The sequence below is a fragment of the Rhamphochromis sp. 'chilingali' genome (assembly GCF_963969265.1).
Source record: "Rhamphochromis sp. 'chilingali' genome assembly, chromosome: 16".
Taxonomy (NCBI): domain Eukaryota; kingdom Metazoa; phylum Chordata; class Actinopteri; order Cichliformes; family Cichlidae; genus Rhamphochromis; species Rhamphochromis sp. 'chilingali'.
Genome location: NC_137943.1, coordinates 1754234 through 1773993, shown reverse-complemented (window position 1 = coordinate 1773993; position 19760 = coordinate 1754234). Strand labels below are relative to the sequence as shown.

General features: G+C 43.6%; 1 protein-coding gene across 1 annotated transcript in view; it reads left to right on the top strand.

The window, feature by feature from the left end:
* Nucleotides 1-19760, top strand: part of rnf31 (ring finger protein 31) — a 59663-nt gene that overhangs the window by 32360 nt on the left and 7543 nt on the right. Inside the window, exons 14-21 of the mRNA XM_080862029.1 lie at nt 1239-1445; nt 1543-1716; nt 4642-4740; nt 7279-7368; nt 9209-9323; nt 15923-16035; nt 17019-17129; nt 18456-18504. Coding sequence (XP_080718155.1) covers nt 1239-1445; nt 1543-1716; nt 4642-4740; nt 7279-7368; nt 9209-9323; nt 15923-16035; nt 17019-17129; nt 18456-18504 — 958 coding nt within the window. The remainder of the gene's footprint in view (nt 1-1238; nt 1446-1542; nt 1717-4641; nt 4741-7278; nt 7369-9208; nt 9324-15922; nt 16036-17018; nt 17130-18455; nt 18505-19760) is intronic.

The following is a 19760-nucleotide window of genomic DNA, read 5'->3' as shown; positions in this document are numbered from 1 at the left end:
CCAGGTCTCGCTGTCGTTACCCACGTGAGCATTGAAGTCTCCCAGCAGGACAACAGTCTCCAGGTGGAGCACCCTCCAGCACCCCCCCCCCCAGGGACTCTAAGAAGGCTGGGTACTCCGAACTCGGAGCATAAGCGCAGATGACAGTCAGGACCCGTTCCCCGACCCTAAGGTGCAGGGAACAAACCCTCTCGTCCACCGGGAAAAACCCCAACGTACTAGAAGATATTAGAATACCCACCCCAGCCCGCCGCCTCTCACCAGGGCAACTCCAGACTGAGACAGAGTCCAGCCCCTCTCTAGGAGACTGGTTCCAGAGCCCAAGTCATGCGTAGAGGTGAGCCCGACTATATCTAGCCGGTACCTCTCAACCTCACGCACTAACTCAGGCTCCTTCCCCACCAGAGAGGTGACATTCCATGTCCCTATTGCCAGTCTTGGCAGCCGGGGGTCAGTCCGCCAGGGCCTCCGCTCCTGGCCGCCACCCGGCACACAATGCACCCGACCCCTATGGCGCGCCTCCTGCGGGTGGTGGGCCTGCGGGAGGATGGGCCCATGTCTCCTCTTCGGGCTGTGCCCGGCCGGGCCCCATGGACTAAGGCCCGGCCACCAGACGCTCGCCCTCGGGCACCCTCCCCGGGCCTGGCTCCAGGGCGGGGCCCCGGTAACCCTATCCCGGGCAGGTTAAACTGTTCCCTCGATATTCTTTTCATAAGGGTCTTCTGAATCGCTCTTTGTCTGGTCCCTCACCCAGGACCAATTTGCCATGGGAGACCCTACCAGGGGGCAAAAGCCCCCAGACAACATAGCCCCTGGGATCCCTGGGACACACAAACCCCTCCACCACGATAAGGTAGCGATTCAAGGAGGAGATCATTTTATTTTAAAATATAGAATTTTTTAAGACCATTGTTGGCTTTAATCTAGTTTAAACCAAACCACTCCACTGGATTTAGCTGGATCAGTCAGCTGAGACTGAAGAAGTCATTTGGATGAGTAACAAATTATTTCTCCCACTGAAAACGCTATGTCCAGATGAACAAAATCCACTTTTGGGGATTAGTTATTTAAGACTCCAGATTTAACAGGAAGCCAGTGAAGAGAAGCCTTCAGGCTTCTCTTCACAGAAATGAGGAGTGACTTGCAACTGTTACACAGTACTTTACAAAGACACCATGTTTGGCATTACTGGTAGAAAATGTGAAGTCTATTTTAACATGATTTTATTGTTTTTTCAGCGTGTATGTCGGTGGCTTCTAGCAGTCTACGATCTACCCAGCTGGGGTCGCTGTGAGCTGGCACTGTCGCTTCTTCTGGAGCACAGCGCCCCCTATTCCCTAGAAGATGTGGTGCAGGCAGTGCAAGAGTCCCACGACAGGGAATTTATCAAGCGAGTGCTCGCCAAAGAATGTCCCATCTGCCTCTCGGTTTTCCCTCACAGCAAAGTTAGGGTTACTTGACAGATGCTTTTGAGTCACTAAATAATTTTCTGAATGATTTCCATTTCTTGATTTTCTACTTCCTCCCACCTCCCCTTCTCAGATGCAGTCTCTCACGTCGTGTCAGTGCTCTGTGTGCTGTGGTTGTTTTCAGCAGCACTTTACCATCGCTGTAAGGGACAAACACATCAGAGACATGGTGTGTCCAGTCTGTTGGGAGCCTGACATCAATGACCCCGAACACCTCAACAGCTACTTCTCCACCCTGGACATCCAGGTAGGAAGCAAATAAACCGGGAAAGGAATGAGAATGTCTCTCCTCTCTCTGACTGCTACATTGTCATCTTGTCAACCACAACTATAAAGCCTGCCATCACTTACAGTTCAGTAAAACAATGAACTGCATTTTTTTGTTTTTTCTTTGCTCAGTTGTTGTTTCTCTGCAGAGCTTTTCTAAAATGGATTAAATGTCTTGATGTTATATTAATGAGCAGAACATTGGCTTCACTCTGTTAGCTGTTAGCTGAGCAGGGTACGATTTAGTGTCTCTACTTCTTTGAGTTTATTTCCAATCCAATATTTTGGACAATGTACAAAATATACAAGAGGTTAATGTACCAACATTCTTGTACACAAACGTTTGGTTGCCAGAAAATTCAGTTGACAAACAACATCTAACTTTGCTGTTTGGGTTGAAAATGAATTACAGGCTGCTGAGCAGCAGTTTCAAAATGCTGTTTCCTGCAAGTTTTGGAGGGACTGATTATGTTTTTTCTCCTGTTTAACAGTAAAACATATTTTCATTCCTTTCTCAGATTATTATTTATGTCATCGATTATAGTTCTGCCCATAAAATATCAAAAACCTGAACATGTACACGACATGTATCTTTAGTTATTGCAATATTGTTTTTCTAGGCTTACTAATTATACAGAACTTTAATTTTTATTCCGATTTTTTTACATTCATGAGAGTAATATTGTAAGAGAGGGGTAGTAATCACTTTCATTTTGGTCATATCATTATGTCCTAATGCAGTGCATGTCCAGGTCAGTCTGTGGAACACCTGTGTTAGAGTTAGTGCGTTACAATCAGTGTTGAGGTCTGGAATCTTTATATTTCTATTACTGGAGACAAAGGGTGAAATGAAGTATTAATATTATATTAATACCTGTGATTGTGACTGTCAGCACCAGTTTTTATTCACAGTGGTGTGAGAAGGTGTTTGCCTCATTCCTGAGGTCCTATTTTTTGTATGTTTGTCACACTGAAATATTTCAGATCATCATACAAATTTAAATATTAGACAAAGATGACACAAGTAAACACAAAATGAGGGTGTTAGTATTATTGTTATGATAATAATAATAATAATTATTATTATTATTATTGTGGCCCTGTGTGGAAAAAGTGATTAAAAATTAAAAGCACTTTAAGAAATCTCTTAAATAAGACTTAAACAGGACCAGACATCCTGCTGTGATCCAAGGAAATTCAGGAACAAATGAGAACATAAGTAATTGATATCTCTTGTATAAAAAATAAGTATAAAAACATAGAAATGGTGAAAACATGGAACAGTGGTGAACCTTTCCAGGAGTGGCCGGCTGACCAAAGTTACACCAGGACTGACTCAATAGGAACATAAAGGCTCGTCTCAGTTTTGCCAGAAAACATCTTGATGATTGATGAATATTCTCCGGACTGACAAGACAAAACTTTAACTTTTTGGAAAGTGTGATGTGCCATTTCATCTGGAGTGAAAGTAGCACAGCATTTCAGAAAAGGAACATTACACCAACAGTAAAATATGGTGGTGGTAGTGTGATGGTCTGGGGCTGCCTCAGGACCTGAAGACTTGTTGTGGTAAATGGAACCATGAACTCTGCTGTCTACCAAAACATCCTGGAGGAAAATGTCCAGCCATCTGTTCATGACCTCAAGCTGAAGTGCACTTCTGTTCTGCAGCAGGACAATGATCCGAAACACACCAGCAAGTCCACCTCAGAGTCGCTGAAGAAAAACAAAATGAAGACTTTGGAGTCACTGTTCTGATCTGAACATGATTGCGATGCCATGGCACGACCTTAAAAAGGTTCAATCTCAAAAACCTTCCAGTTTGGCTGAATTACAACAATTTTGCAAAGACAAGTGGGCCGAAATTCCTCCACAGCGCTGTTAACGACTCATGCCAGTTATGTTATGTGTGGCTGTATTCAGACAGGAATAGGACCCAAGGTGCAGACTCCGGAGACAGTCGTGAACTCAAAACAGCTTTAATGTAAAACTCAAAATATAACATAACTGGAAAAAATCAAACTAAACTTAAACCAGAGGACTGACAGAACACACAGCAAAATAAACGGTAAATCGCGACACAGACACCGAGAAACACAGGGCTTAAATACACAGAGGGAGCAATCTGGGAATGAATAACAGGAGGGAAACACAGCTGGGGCAAATCAGGCCTAACGAGACAAGGGAAGCAAAACCAGATACATTAACCTCAGACAAGGACCTTCAAAATAAAACAGGAAACATGACACAAACTGAACTAAAGACACAGACTCGCACGCACTGCAACAGAGGGAACAGAGACGTGGGACCAGGGCAGACACAGACACTGACTGGACACGGGGATATAGCAACTAAGGATACACAGAGACGCCAACTAGACAAGGGGATACAGCTGACAGGGGAGACAGAGCAACTAGAGAAGACAGAGACATAAACCATAAGACAGAACTCAAAGAAAGCAAGACTAGAAATAATAAATAATATAATAAACTCAAAAACCCTGGGACAACGACCCAGGCATCCTAACAACTTATTTGAAACTCCTGATTGCAGTTTTTGCCTCAACCAGTTATTAGGGGGCAAGAGTTTTTTCACCCACCGCCGTATGTCTGGATTTTTTTCCTCTTAATAAGAAACACGTCACTTAGAAACGGCATTCTGTCTTTACTTGTGTTATTTTATTAAAGGTGTTCATATTTAAGAGTGACAAACATACAACGCATTGTTTGCAGTATGAGTAAAACCTGGGAAAGAGTGACCGACACCATACTTGGTGAAGATCTTCCAGAGATCTTCTACTCTGTACAAATGTTTTTACAGGAAGAACAGGACTAGTCGTGACAGGTAAATCAGTCTTTACATGTACATTCTGTGAAGTTAACGTTCTAAAACTTGGTCTTCACAGCTGCGAGAGTGTCTAGAGCCAGAAGTCTACGAGCTTTTTCACAAGAAGCTGACAGAGCAGGCTTTAATCAAGGACCCCAAATTTCTCTGGTGCTGTCACGTGAGTACAGGATCAATATTTGCAACAAAATCTCAATGAACAAATTACTTAATGTAATTACTTAATTTCTATTTAAAAGTGATGCAAGTTTGAGTACACGTTTTTGGATTATTGATGCTTCACATGTGTTAAAGATTCAATTTTCTTTATATGAAACAATAGTGCAGTAAGTAGTTTTGCAAACTTTGAAATTGAATTGGTGACCAGTGAAGAGCTCACTTTTCCCAGATGGAAGCTATAGTCTTTAAGTCTGACGTCATTAGCCGTGCCTGGGCCCAAACTCTGCTGCAGGTTCATAGGTCAAACGATCACTGCGGCATCACTGAGAGTTGAAAAATTGTCTAAATTCTTCCATCTGTAATAAAATGATCAGCGTTCTGCTCTACCAGGTGTAACAATTGAGTTTAACATCCAGGCATCCATGAAAACGGAATTTATGACATTTGACAGAGTTAGAAGTTAGCAGGAAGTTAGCTCGCTAGCTTCCATCTAAATACAATATAGCATGTCCTGACTGCGGGAGTTCAGAAACAAATTCAAACGTACAGCTCTGCTATCACTTCCAACATAAATGAAGACATTAAACTAAACAGCAGTGACGTTTGTAGGGTTACTGAAGTTTGGCTAGCTGGTATATAATGATGTGCTACGTGATCACTAGCGACACAGCTATTTTAGCATGACATAAACAGTGAAGCTGGAGGATGAACACTAACTTCAGAGTCCGTGACACAGATGCAAAACAGACCCCAACACTCCCATCACAATGGCTCACAGGGAGAAGGTTCTATATGTAACTCCAGTGCTGGGAAAAATATTTACCTCTTCCCCAATTTCACTGCTGTACTAGACATGACAGGGTTAAAAATGAGAAGGAAAGCAGGTGAGAAACAAAGTCACTGATGTCTGTCAGTCTGGAACAGGGTACAGAACCATTTCAGAGGCACTGGGACTCCAGTAAACCATAATGAGAGCCAATGGACTATGTGCACGTTAGCATATGCTACTTCCGGTGCGGAAACTCCTGTGGGGAGCTTTGTTTCCGGTGTCCTATTCGCGCCTGGTTTACGGTCCAAAACAAGTTTAGCAAATGAATGAATCAAGCGGCGATTTACATTTCTATAGATGTCTCGGGCATTTACCCAATATATCTGTAAATGATGTTCATCGACTTGTTGATATTTTTTCCTGCGCCTCAGAGCAAAAGAGAAAATGGATTCAAATGTTATATTTCTCAGCTGTCCCTCGTTTATCGCGGGTGTTATGTTCTAAAAATAACCAGGATAGGTGAAATCAAGTAGCCGATTTTATTTTTTGACGGTGCAAAACGTTTGGTAGACATCGTGGACATAAAGCACTGCACTTCAGAGTCACACTGCTAGCGATCGATGCAGCGATTCTGTACTGTACAGGAGAGACGTCACGGAGGAGATCGTCTGCAGCGATCAGGATGCAGGACACAATGTGACGTAAAAAAAACGTGCAAACTTGCACTAAAAAATCTGCGAAACAGCGAGGTGAAAGGTGAACCGCGTTATAGCGAGGGACCACTGTAATTTTGAAGGCAAGTCACAACATACCCTTCGTACATACTAATGTATAGAAACCGTTACCAGCAATCATTCATTTTTTGTGTGGCTTTTTTCACGGTTTGTTAACATGCTGTGTAGGTGTGTACTTGACTAGCTGATCTCGACATTATGGGGGAAACATCTGGTTTGACTATTCTTCACTTGTAGTTTGAATGCTGAACATTTGCCTGTTTAAATCATAAGACCAGTCACTATACAGAGATGTGCTTCTGCATGTGGACGATGTGTCTTCTGCTGCAGTGATGCAGTTCTGCTTGTGTTGAGTGATGTAAACAACTGATCGATCTAAACGCTTTAAACGTCAAAACTGATCATTAGATTTTGTATAACACAACAGCGGTGAGTGTTCCCACCTCTGCTCTTTGTAACTTAACGCAATCTTTCCGTTTTCGAGTTTTGGACATGGTTTTGGAGGATATCTTCGCAGTAGCGATTGACCGCAAAGTAAAGCTACCGGAAATATACAACCCCACATCCGGTCTCAAACCAGGAAGTTAGCATTTTCTCGTGCACAGGGTCAGTATCTACAAATGAAGAAAAATGTTCCTATTTGGCATAACCTTTAAAAATGCTCACACACCCCAATGTGGCTGAATTAAAACAATTCTGCAAAGAGTGGGACAAAATTCTTCCACAACAATATGACTGACTCATTGCCAGTTATTAGTTCAGCAATTTATTTTGAAAAGGCTGTAATGAATGAATTAATCTTACCCTGTGTTCTTGCTTGCAGAGTGCTTGGTAACTACATGAGAGTCTGTGCACTCTGTGTCATGGAGCTTTCAAGATCCATTGAAATGATTTAATTAAAAACACCTTTTTACTTAAACAACTCAACCGAATACAAGAAGTCATTTTCATGGACTATGATTGCGTTATAGTGTTATTGTACAATGAAATTTCTATCTTGTCCTCTCCTTTCCCTTCTCGTGTTTGTTCTCCTCAGTGCTCATATGGATTCATCTATGATGGAGACCAGTTGAAGGTCACCTGTTTTCAATGTCGAAACAGTTTCTGTGCTCACTGTAAAAAGCCTGTAAGTTTCTCTTTGTGTATTCTTGTTTTCTTACCACTTTATGTTTGGTTTCACTTTTTCTGCAGAGCTGCAGTCTTATCCATTTGTTAAGCCATAAAAATATGACATTCCAAGCACATCTGCTCTTCACAACTCTTTTAAGAACCTTAACATTAAAGTTATGTCCTAAATAGTCCAAAAATACGAAACTGAAGGAATCATTACATTTCCCCCTCACAGTGGGGAAAACATAATAACAGTGTGCGATGGGGGGGGGGCTGGTATGAATAAAGAAAGAAAAAAGAATGCTTGGGCCTTGCTAGCATAATGGACGGGTTTTGACGGGGATGAAGCATCATCAAATTTGCTTCCAAGCCAAAGACTATAAAATATGATAAAGCATATCTCGCCTTTGGCTTCACCTGCACAGCGGTGGGTGATGAGGAGAGGCAGCAGTGTGTCGTCTGTCTTAAAGTGCAAGCTTGTGACAGTTTAAACCCTAACAAGCTAAGATGCCACTTGGAGACAAAACATCCAGAGCACAAAGACAAGTCAGCTGACCTTTTCAGACAAAAACTGCTCAACAGTGTCTCTTTACTAAAGCTGCATCTGTGCTGGCAATGCTCAGCTCAGCTCCTATAAAGTTGCCTACCGAGCACTGTGTGAAAAACCGCACACAGTTACGGAGGAATTAATACTGTTTGCTGATAACGTATGTCAGATTCATTGATGAAGATGCTGAGGGAGGAATTGCTTTTCTGCAAACAAGTTCCTGCCAGAGCCAGCGCAGAGAAACTGTTCAAAAACATCGAGGACTGTGTGGGGATCTGCACAGACGGCTGTGGCTGGGAAGCCAGGAGGGCTGCAAGTGTTAATCGAACACGTCTCCCCCAATGTGCAGCGGACGCACTGTAAGATACACCGCGAAGCACTAGTGTCTAAACAGCTGAGTCCTGAGCTGAATGACATAATGAGTGATGTCGTCGCCACAGTCAACTGCATCAAAACACGACCTGTGAAAGCCTGGATTTTCTCCTCACTGTGTGAAGAAACGGGCTCCGGCCACAGCTCTGCATCACAGTGAGTTCCACCTGCTGTTACGTGGGACGGTGCCGTCCACGCTCTTTGAACTTCGAGAGGAGGTCTGCATGTTTTTGAATGAAGAGGGCAGTGATCTTACCAACAGATTTAACTGTAACAACGTTTTCATGAAACGGGCATACCTCAGTGACATGTTCCTGAAACTCAATGAACTGAATGTGCAGATGCAGGGCACAAACGCTCAGCTCCCACATCTGGCAGATAAACTCACATCACTTGTCAGAAAACTTGAGATGTGGCAGCAGCGAGTGAAAGATGGAAATGTGGACTCATCTGAGAATTTGAAATCATTTACTGAGACAACAAGCTGCAGAGTGATCTCATGCACGACGTCTGATTCAAAGACCCTGGCTGTACCACTATACTTACTCCCCCCCTTCCTTCTTTCACCTAATGGTATGATCCCAGTCTGTCTAGGAATGTAATGGGCAGCACGGTGTGCCCATCAAAATAAAGTCTCACCCCTGCCTCCAGGCTGTTAATAAGTGACACGTGGTGGGATGTATATATAATTATATTATGGGCTAGATGGGGCTCATAAGTTTGACACCCCTGGGCTAATATTTTATTTTGTGAAGTAGTCCTCGTAGACTTGTGCTTGTGTGCAATCCAAGCCTTTATAAATATTATAAATGTTTCTAATTTAAAAGAAAATGAAATATTATGTGATTATAAATATCTTTCTATGTAACTGTTACAATAGTAATTCATTTTTATATGCTCTGTTCTGTACTCATTGGTAAACATTGTTTGTGTGCAGTGGGAGTCTCAGCATGCTGGTCTGTCCTGTGAACAGTTCCAGTCCTGGAAAAGAGAGAATGATCCAGAATATCAGAGACAGGGCCTGGCTGGATACCTCAGAGACAACGGCATCAGTAAGTACACACATATGAACACACACAAACTCTGATTAGTTGTGTAAACGTAACCCATGGAGTCCTCTTCACTAAAGTCCTGTGATGCATGGGCAGCCAAGTTTGTGAATGTGATAACTTGAAAATGAGGCAAGACAATCCTGGTTACCTCAACCTTAAGGTTAAGGGCAGAGGTCAAGTTTTCTAAAAATTTGCTGCTGGTTCACCTGACACGACACAACACGGGGGCGGTCAGCTTGTTGCGTTTGTGTTTCCAGTTATTTCAGCTGTCACTTCCAGTCCTCTGACTGGACTGTCCTTAACCTCTTAAGCATACATGCCTAACCCTAAATGCGATCTCCTCGCTTTTGCCCCCGTATCTGGGGGTGTTGGTACTTAAGAGGTCAAGATTAGGGGTGCAACGATACTCGTATCGATATTGAACCGTTCGATGCAGTGCTTTCGGTTCGGTACGCATATGCATCGAACAATACAAAATGTTTAATTTATTTGATCAACTTTTCTTCTGACGATGCTGTCTGTGTTGAGCGCTCAGTGGATCTGCGTTCGACTTATCCGCCTAGGCTGCACTGTCGAGCGCAGATCCACTGAGCACAGCGCAAGCTAGCAAGACAGAAGCTAAGCTCGTAGCAACATAGCAAACTGAACCTCCCCCACCCTCATTCAGATCTGGCGTTTGGAACTAATTTGGTCTTCATGTGAAGCATGACCCTGAAGGTCAAAAGTAAAACAGTATGTTGGATGTGCCATGCAATGCTCAATTACATGGGTGGGAACTAGTGCGTTAGCGCAGTTAGCTCGTTAACGTGTTGGCCGTCCAGCCCCACGCACGGGGCGATCCGCGGTAGCTCGTTAACGGAGATTTGCCGTGTTGTGGCGTTAAGGTCATTTCAGATTAACGCTGACAGCACTAGTGGGAACACAACGAATATGACTGCACATTTACTCCGACATCATCCTAGTGCAAAGACAAGTGGAAGCAGACAACAAGCACGCATGCTGCAAACTTTACCCGAGTCATTTAGACAGCCGTTAGCACAGGATTCTCCTTATGGGGACCTGATATGTTTAATATGCTGCTGAGAATATAGCCCAGAAGAAGCGTATAGTGTAGCTTTTATTTTGGAAAGAGCCATTTCTCTGTAATAAACTCTCTTTTCCAAAGATGAGTGATTTCTCGATCTTAGATTTATTTTTTTTATTACTTTGTTGTTTCAGCAACATTAAATTTAAAAACTGTACTTTTGAGTTAAAATATATATTTATAATTTTAATAAATTACAAATTAAAAAGGCATGAACATTTTTTTTTTGTATTGAAAAAAATATCGAACCATGACACCAAAGTATCGAACCGAACCGAACCGTGAAGTTTGTGTATCGTTGCACCCCTAGTTAAGATATGTAGTATGCTGGGACCACTGCATACTACATATCTTAAGGAAAGGGGAGGCATAATTAACCAACTGGCCAGAGCTGAGGCAGTCGAGGTGGTAGTGGCATCTGACAAGGATGACTCCTCGTGGCATGTCTCAGTGGGGCCCCAGGGCAAACTCAGGACACAATGGAGAGATTATATCTCTCGGGTGGCCTGGGAACACTTTGGTGTGTAAAATGGATGGATGGATGGGAGCTACATTACCCAGCCTCCCACCCCTGAACCCACTGAACTAAGCCAGAAATCATAGCCCCCACCTCCCAAGATTCAGGCATGAGCTAACAGCAGGTTTGACTCCATGCTTTTTGCCCTTGTACCTAATTTCAACGGGCACTATGGCTGCACACACGGGATCTAAACCCACTCTTTCTCCAACAACGCCCAGAGTCAAACCAGAGTTTGGTAGACCAAGGTCTGCATGCAGCCTGAGTCCACCATAGCCTGGTGTACAGCCCTTTGGTGCCTTACTGGAACGTTGTACGTCACTCCCAGGCCAGGGGAAGGTGCTGGGAGGCCAGTGACACGGAAAACCTGTCCCACCTCCATCAGTGGGCACTCCGTGTGGATGCCCGCACCAGCACTCCTGCCCTGTCGTCTGTGTGACTTCCTGTGAGATGGGTCCAGTGCCTGTAGCTCCCAGGACCTGCAGAGGGGAAGCAGAGGAGAACAGGTCAGTAGGGAGTTTCTGTGGGGCGCAACAGTCGGTGGTGCTGGAGGAGAGCCGAGGATTCTTCTCCTCGGGGCCGGCACAGGCAGATTCCCCACCGACGACTGTATCCACCCAGGGTCCTCCATCCACCGTAGTAGTTGGTTGTCCACCAAAGTCACTGCTGCATCAAGGCTCCCTGGCCGATGGCCGAGGACCCATTCTGCTGTCTTCTCAATGAGTTGGTACTTGACGACAAACTCCAGCAGCCACCTTTTCCTCCTTCCCAGGGTTTGACTGCAGCTACCTGGCTGCCATGACACGGAGCCTCCAAGCGTAGGCAAACGTGTGATCCTTTGCCTCCATCTGACAGCCCTTGAACCGGCGGCGGTGATCTTGTGGAGCAGATGTTCCCAAACTCTCCCCACGAGGGCAACAGCAGGCTCAGCATTGCTGTCTGGGCCTCCCCAGAGGGCAGGGGAGAGACCCGCAGCCCTGACTCTGCCCTCAGTCACTGCCATGGCTCTACGTAGCTTTGACACACCTCACAGCGATGCCTGGACTGGCTGCACATGCTGTGGGTCCAACATCTCTCATCATGTAGTTGATAGCGCCACTATGGCAAGCTTTGTGCTGCTGGTTAACACAACACAACACAGGGGTGGTCACAAACACTTCTTTTGCTGTATCTTTTGTGTTTCCGGGCTGGCTGCAGTGCAGCCACAAACGAAACCCTGCTACCACACTCAGCTCAAGTCTTTCAAATTGATGCCATGTGTGAACTTCAGTGTTTAGTCCTGGCTTCTGCCAGTAATTTTTCTGATAAAAGTGGAAAACAAGAGCAAACTTTAACGTTTTATCATTAAAGCATCATAACTACTATATCAGGGGTGGCCAACCAGTCAGAGACCAAGAGCCACTTTTTTTTTACTGTGTTACCGCAAAGAGCCACATCATACGCATGGGCACACATGAACATCACCCATCCTTTCCTCCCTCTCTCTCTCTCTCTCTCTCACACACACACACACACACACACACACACACACACACACACCTCTGCTCAGCCAGATTTATTGTAAATGTCACACACCAACATGATAATGACAGAAATGGACTCCTACAGTACTAAAACCACAGGCCAGTCATTTTCAACAATGAACATTGTGTGCACTGTCTCACACACACAAACTCTCAGTTCAACCAAGTCCACAAACAAAAATATAATAATCTACAATAGCATTTACTTTTATAATGCATGTTGTTTAGTGGGACTTCTGGCATTCCTTGCCTTGAACAATCCTCTTTAAATCTGGCTTGTATTCCGTTGTTGTCACTCGAAGCAATTCTTTCACATGTGTGTCAGTCAGAACAGATCGATGCTTTGATTTCACATGTTTTAGGGTAGAAAACACAGACTCACAGACGTATGTTGACCCAAACATTGACAGTATCTTAAGCGCAGCCCATTTGACATTGGGGTATTTTTCCATTGGCACACTTTTCCAGAACTCAATGGTCCCTTCCCTTAAAGCAGGTTTCAATTGGTCCTCTTCACAAAGATCGATCATCTCCAACTCAGCCGCAGCTTCATCTGTGACTAGCGGGACTTTCAAACAGCCGGTCTCTGCATTAAATGGGTCGACGAGGAACGTAATCTGTGGCCTTTTCAATTGTAGATCATGGAACCGGGTCACGAAGCTTTCGTGCAAGTTTTCAATCAGCGTTGCATATCTGGCTCTTTGCTTACTCAGGGCAGCACTGGCGACTTGCCCGCTGGCTTTTAGCAGAGTGGGAAAATGCGTTAAATCTCCCTTTTGAATATGTGTCTTGAACAGCTTCAGTTTGTTGACAAACGCAAACACACTTTGCACTAGGTCAGGGAGCATTTTTAACTTACCCTGCAGGGTCAGGTTCAGTCTGTCCAAGTGACACAGCATGTCGACCAAAAAGGCCAGATCCATAATCCACTTGAGGTCCGAGAGCTCGGGATAGTCCTTGTCCTTCTTTTCCATAAACAGTTTCACGGCATCCAAAAGCTCAAAGAAGCGAGAGAGTACCTGGCCTTTTGACAGCCACCTCACAGTGCAGTGCAGCGGCAGGTCACCTGGAAGCCCTTGGTCCAGCTCAGCGATGAGATTCTTGAATTGCCTGTGGTTAAGCACATGTGTGCGGATATAGTTGACGATTTCCATCACAGGCTTCACGACGTTATCTAAATTCAATGATTTAGACACGAGTTGCTCCATGTGGATGATGCAGTGGAAATTCCAAAAGTCAGGAATAGTTCGGTCAGCTTTGCACAGCCCCACAAGCCCGTTCACAGATCCCATCATGGCTGGTGCTCCATCCGTGGCTATTGCAGTTAATTTCGTTATGGGCAGATTTGCTTTTTCAAATGCAGCCATCATGGTTTCTTTCACATCTATGCCACGGGTTCTGTCTTTTAATGGCACAATATCCAGGAGTTCTTCTTTGATCACACAATCGTTTGAAACAGACTGTGCAAATATTGCCAACTGAGGCTTGTCTTGTATATCACAACTCTCATCCAATGCGACACTAAAATACTCACATGCTTGAAGGTCAGAGTGCAACTGTGATTCAATAGCCGTGTTAATGTCCGATATTCTGTGTTCAACAGTGTGGCGGGACAGTTGGACGTCTGATACCATGCGTTTTAATTTGTCGTTTTCAGGAGACAAGATTTCAACAACATCACTGAGGCATTTTTTAACGAACTCCCCTTCATTGTATGGCTTTTTAGCCCGTGCAATGTTCCAAGCCAGCTGATAGGATGCGAGCGTTATGGTCTCTGACCGCTTCGTAAATTTTTGGAAAAACTGTATCTGCTTTTCTGCCTGACTTTTCAAAGTGGCCAACTCGTGCTTGCGAAGTTCAGTCCCTTTTGGAAATTCCTGGTCGATGTTAGCATGGAGTGAGCTGAAGTGGCGCTGAAGATTTGAAGCTTTGAAATGCGCTAATGACGTCTGACATATAAGGCAGAATGGCTTACCATTGCGTTCAACAAAAAAATATAAACTCTCCCACTCTGTTAAAAACGTCCTGTGTTCATCTTCATATTTTCTTTTTGCTGTGCATTTTTTTCCTGCCATTTTAAGGGCGAACTTGCTCCTACTGGGAAACTTTGCGGTATTTTCATCTCACACACATGCGCATTTGATGAAAATACCGTATTGAACTCAAGCGAAGCGAACGCGCACATTTTAAAACAACAACATAAAAAAAATCAAAACACAAACATAAACTTTGATATGAACGTAAGAGCCGCATGAAACCAGGCAAAGAGCCGCATGCGGCTCGAGAGCCGCGGGTTGGCCACCCCTGTACTATATGATGACATGAGCCTGTCACGGTGGCGCATCATTGTGATGTCATAGGATGTTGTATTGAAAAAATAAAATGCAGTTTCATATGATATTCATTTGTTTTCACTCATCGTGAAGTTTGTTTCATCCATGGCCAAAAAAACCCACCATGAGAAGCTTTCTGTGGGACGTACAAATCTGAAACCAAACACTTACAGAGCTGAGCATATCTCTGTCTTAGCATTATGGTAAATGGTAAATGGCCTGTATTTATATAGCGCTTTACTAGTCCCTAAGGACCCCAAAGCGCTTTACATATCCAGTCATCCACCCATTCACGCACACATTCACACACTGGTGATGGCAGCTACATTGTAGCCACAGCCACCCTGGGGCGCACTGACAGAGGCGAGGCTGCCGGACACTGGCGCCACCGGGCCCTCTGACCACCACCAGTAGGCAACGGGTGAGGTGTCTTGCCCAAGGACACAACGACCGAGACTGTCCAAGCCGGGGCTCGAACCGGCAACCTTCCGATTACAAGGCGAACTCCCAGCTCTTGAGCCACGATCGCCCCATGAACAGCCCATAATGCACTCTGTGTTGTGTTGCTGCTCTGCAAACTATGTCTCATGATGTCTATGTATGTTTCAGACAGGTCTGTGGTGTAAGTACACAAACATGCACATTTATGCATGCGTTGTTATCCTCCTGTCCATGCTGTGTAACCGAGTAAGGTTACAGTATATGAACAAAGGTATTGGGCCGCACCTCTGTTTGAATTCAGGTGTGCTCAGTCTGTTGCCACAGGTATATGACACCTAGACATGCAGTTTGCCTTTGTGTTATTCTAAAGAGCTCCCTGAATTTGAGTGTGATGCTGTAACATGATGCCACTGCTGAAACAAGTCAGCTGGTGAAAGTCTTCCCTCCTGAATATTCCACAATCAGCTTTAAGTGCTATTATTACAAAATGAAAGCGTTTAGGAGCCAAAGCAGCTCAGCCATATAAACTTACAGAGCAAGGTCATCGAGTGCTGAGATCCATGACATTAACTGTGTAACAAGTATATATAAGTAAAGTTAACTCATTTATGTCAGGAAAGGTGTTGAAAGTACGTCAGACTAAAATGGTTTTCTTGAATGTAATGCTACCTGTGTGTCCTCTCCTTCCTCCCTCCTTCTAGCTTGTCCTAACTGTCGCTTTCAGTATGCGCTGTCTAAAGGAGGCTGCATGCATTTCTGCTGCTCACAGTGTCGTTACCAGTTCTGCAGTGGCTGCAACAACCCTTTCCACACTGTAAGTCTGTCACATACAGTCCTCTTCATGGTGTCATTTTCCAAGGAGTCATTTGAGCCATGTGATACTCTACCTAGGATACATGTGTGACAGAGAGGTGTGGAGTAGTCATCTACTAATGCTCAGGCTGGTGGTTTAGTCCCTGGCTGCAACAGTCTGCATGCAAGTGCCCTTCTGCAAGGTACTAACCCCGCTGCTCTCCGATGTACACATTAGAGTGTAAGTGGGTGAATTAGGCCAGTTCTATAGAGCACTTTGAGTCCTCAGGTGAAGTAGAAAAAGAACCAGTCCACATCTGATTATTTCACACAGACTGTGGGTAGTGAAAACACGTGTACAACTTTGGCAATTTTCTCTTAGATTTATTTTTTATCCCTAAAAAAGGAGAGCAGCATGTGATCATTAAAACACTGTTTTTGATTTGTTTTGTGTGAAATCTTGAGTGACTGAAACAAAAGTAAGCACTTCATAACGCTGCAGACGAGGCACTGATCCTCATGTTTGATCTGGGCCACAGCATTTCTTGTTCTGAAGGTGCAACCTTTGACCTCAGCAGCTTTGGAAAAGGCTCTCCGACATAAATTCACTGATGACACGAATGCAGCACACAGATTTGTTTTCTTGTTTTTGGCTGTTTCACATGAGACATTCAAAACAGCTGTTGGCAGCTGCGGTGTTTGTTCAATTCATTGGTGTTTGGTGCAAAAGTTCATCAACATCTTTCCAGTAAACAGAAACCAGCATTGATGCATTCATTACAATTTAGTTTTGCGTGTATTTCATCTGGGAAAGTGGACGAAATGATGACACGTGTGAAGTTCAGTTGCACATTTTTATGTCCTGTCTTTTAAAAACACTATTAGTGTTTAGTGAAGGGTCACAGTTTCCTTTTGTTTTTTAATTTTTATTAATTTCAGTGTTACGTGAGCAGACTGAGGGGAAAAATAAAAATGGCTGTCGTTTTCTCTTTTGTTTCCCATCAGACCTGTGCAGTGGACCAGTGCACGGTGTCTGGACTGCATGCCCATCATCCTAGAGACTGTCTCTTCTATCTGAGAGACTGGGAACCATCCAGGCTGCAGGCTTTGCTCCAGGTAAACACACATACATGTAACTGTGGAATGACACACAAGGATGGGAAGAGAAGAGGGAAACAAGAGACAAGGACACACAAACACACATAAACACAGACACAGAGAGGACACAGAGGACAAAGACACAAGGGGAGCCTAAATGTGCAAAAAGCTAACATAGAATAAACTCAGGACTACAAAATGAACCTTAACCCTTTAGAGCCGGTCAGAGTGGGCACGCTCCGTTTTGCATAATTACTTTTAAATCCTTGTAGCACTGCAACCACGTAAGCTAGCGCAATAATTTGTTTTGCATATGAAACCGGAGGAGTTGTACTTACATCTGATGCCATCAGCTTGTCCTCGGTCACGGTTTCCTTCCACATAAAGCTTTGCAAAAATTGCATAAAAAGCGCTTGCAGGAACAAAAACATAATATTCCAGAAACACGCTTTGCCGATCTGATCAGCTGTTTGTAACACTTCCTACATTGGAATAGACGTCAGTGTGAACTATCACATGTCCGCCATGACCTGCCCGAAACCGGAAGTGATGTCATTTTGCAGAAATGTAGTTTTTTACCATCAGGGCCTCATGAGCCTATACTGGTGTTTTTAAAAGTTATCTTTGACTTTATGACTTTCTGTGTCGTTTCTGGGATGCTGAGGACTCATATTGCACTGCTGGAAATAGTTTATTTTGATGCATATGCTGCTTTTTTGCAAATTTGCATCATAATATTTATTTTTGTTTTTCCTGCAGTGTATAAAAATTGGTGTATTTCAAAAATAAAACTATGAAGACACTCAAAATAAATTTCCTGTGGAAACTATTTTGTGCAACTTTTTTGTATTTACAGTTTTGAGGGATAAACCTCTTAAATTTCTCTAACTAGAAATATATGTTAAAAAAAACAAAAACGATTTTAAATTTTTTGTAGTTTATTGCACTTTTTTGCAATAAATGTAATTACTATGCACTTAATGAATACATATTATTAGAATTTTGGCTCTAATGGTTGTATTGATGTATAGCAACTTGAAATGCTCCCAAAAATGGCTCCACAGTATGTAAAAATATAATATAAGCTCTGGCGGACTTGGTTCTATGGTAGGTCTTAAAGGGTTAAACCATAACACAAAATGACATAAAAACACAAGAAACTCAAAACACAGGGTCATGTGACCCAGGCCCATGACAGAGATGTTAGCGTGTTTAGAGCCGTTACTCGTTTCGTTTTGTCTCTTCTGTGTTTTTGCTGTCATCCTAAAGACCCTTCGTTCTTTTTCATGTGTTTATCTGGTCAGTGCCTGTTTTACGTCTCATCATATCTTATCTTCGTGACAGAATAACGGAGTTGCCTTCAACACTGAACCTCCTCCTGGAACTCAGACAGGTAGGCTGTTTCTTCCATCAAAGTTTTTGTTTCAATACTTTTGATGATGCTGTGGAGTTGTGCTCTTTCTAATATTTTCTCCATGGCATTCATATTAGTGAGGACACACTCAACGGCCCCACAAGTAAGTGGAAAACAGCACAGGGAAAGACACACTATAGGAGAGAGCCCAAGTTTAGTCATTACTGATGATTAAATACAGCAGAGGTGAAAGAGGTGCAGGCACAGGAGAATCAGAGAGTTGAGTCCACTGTCAGAGGCCACTGAAAGATCATTGTAACCTTCACGAGTGCTTTTCCTCTGCTCGAATGAATTCTGACTGAAACTCGTAAAATAAACCATGTGACTGCTGACAGAAGTAGCTGGATTAACTCTGTGTTTTAAACTACTCAGCTGTAAAAGGCTGATGCTGAGCAGGCGGCATGGACGCCCAACTAAGATTTCAAAATTCCTACCATGCGTCTACTAAAACGTCTGAATCCCAGTGTTTTCTGAAAACCTTGTAAGTGCTATAACTCAAGTAGAGAAGTGCATAACGTTTAATCTAAATAACTCTGCTTTTCATCTGGGAATTAAACAGAGTGCCTGAAACCTTGTATCTTTTCTAGGGTGTTCAATCAATGACAAACGTCCACCTTTGATTAGAATATTTGAACCAGGGATGCTTGATAATGCTTAAACCAGTATCTCAAAATGCACATCATCCATCCATCCATCCATTTTCAATCACTTATTTGGGTTTGAGTCATGGGGACAGCAGACTGTGATAATGTAATCTTTCCAGCGAGTTCTCCAGAGGGGAACAGAGTCCAACCCCTCTCCAGGAAGCTTGTTCGAGGGCTCAAGCTATGCTTTGAGGTGAGCCCGACTATATCTAGTAAGTAGTTCCTAACCTCACCCACTAGCTAAGGCTCCGTCCCCACCAGCAAGGTGACATTCCAGTACCAGTGTCAGAAGCCTGGATCGGAGCGCCAGGACCAGTGCCTGTGACTGACACACAATCCACTCCCAGTAACTCTATCCCAGGCAGGGTGCGCTGGACCCTTGGGTCGTTATAGTAACTAAGGGTGAAATGCAAATAAGATGTTTTTGAAAAAGTCAAATCCAAGTAATCAGTGTTTTAAATACAGGCCATTTACCATTTGTATTTTAGGGAATTTGGTGGGCTCTGTAAATCCTTTCTTATTGCAAAGAAACTGGATTTGTTCCACTTCTGGCAAACTTACTCCACATTTGTCTGTTCCTCTTTGTACAGA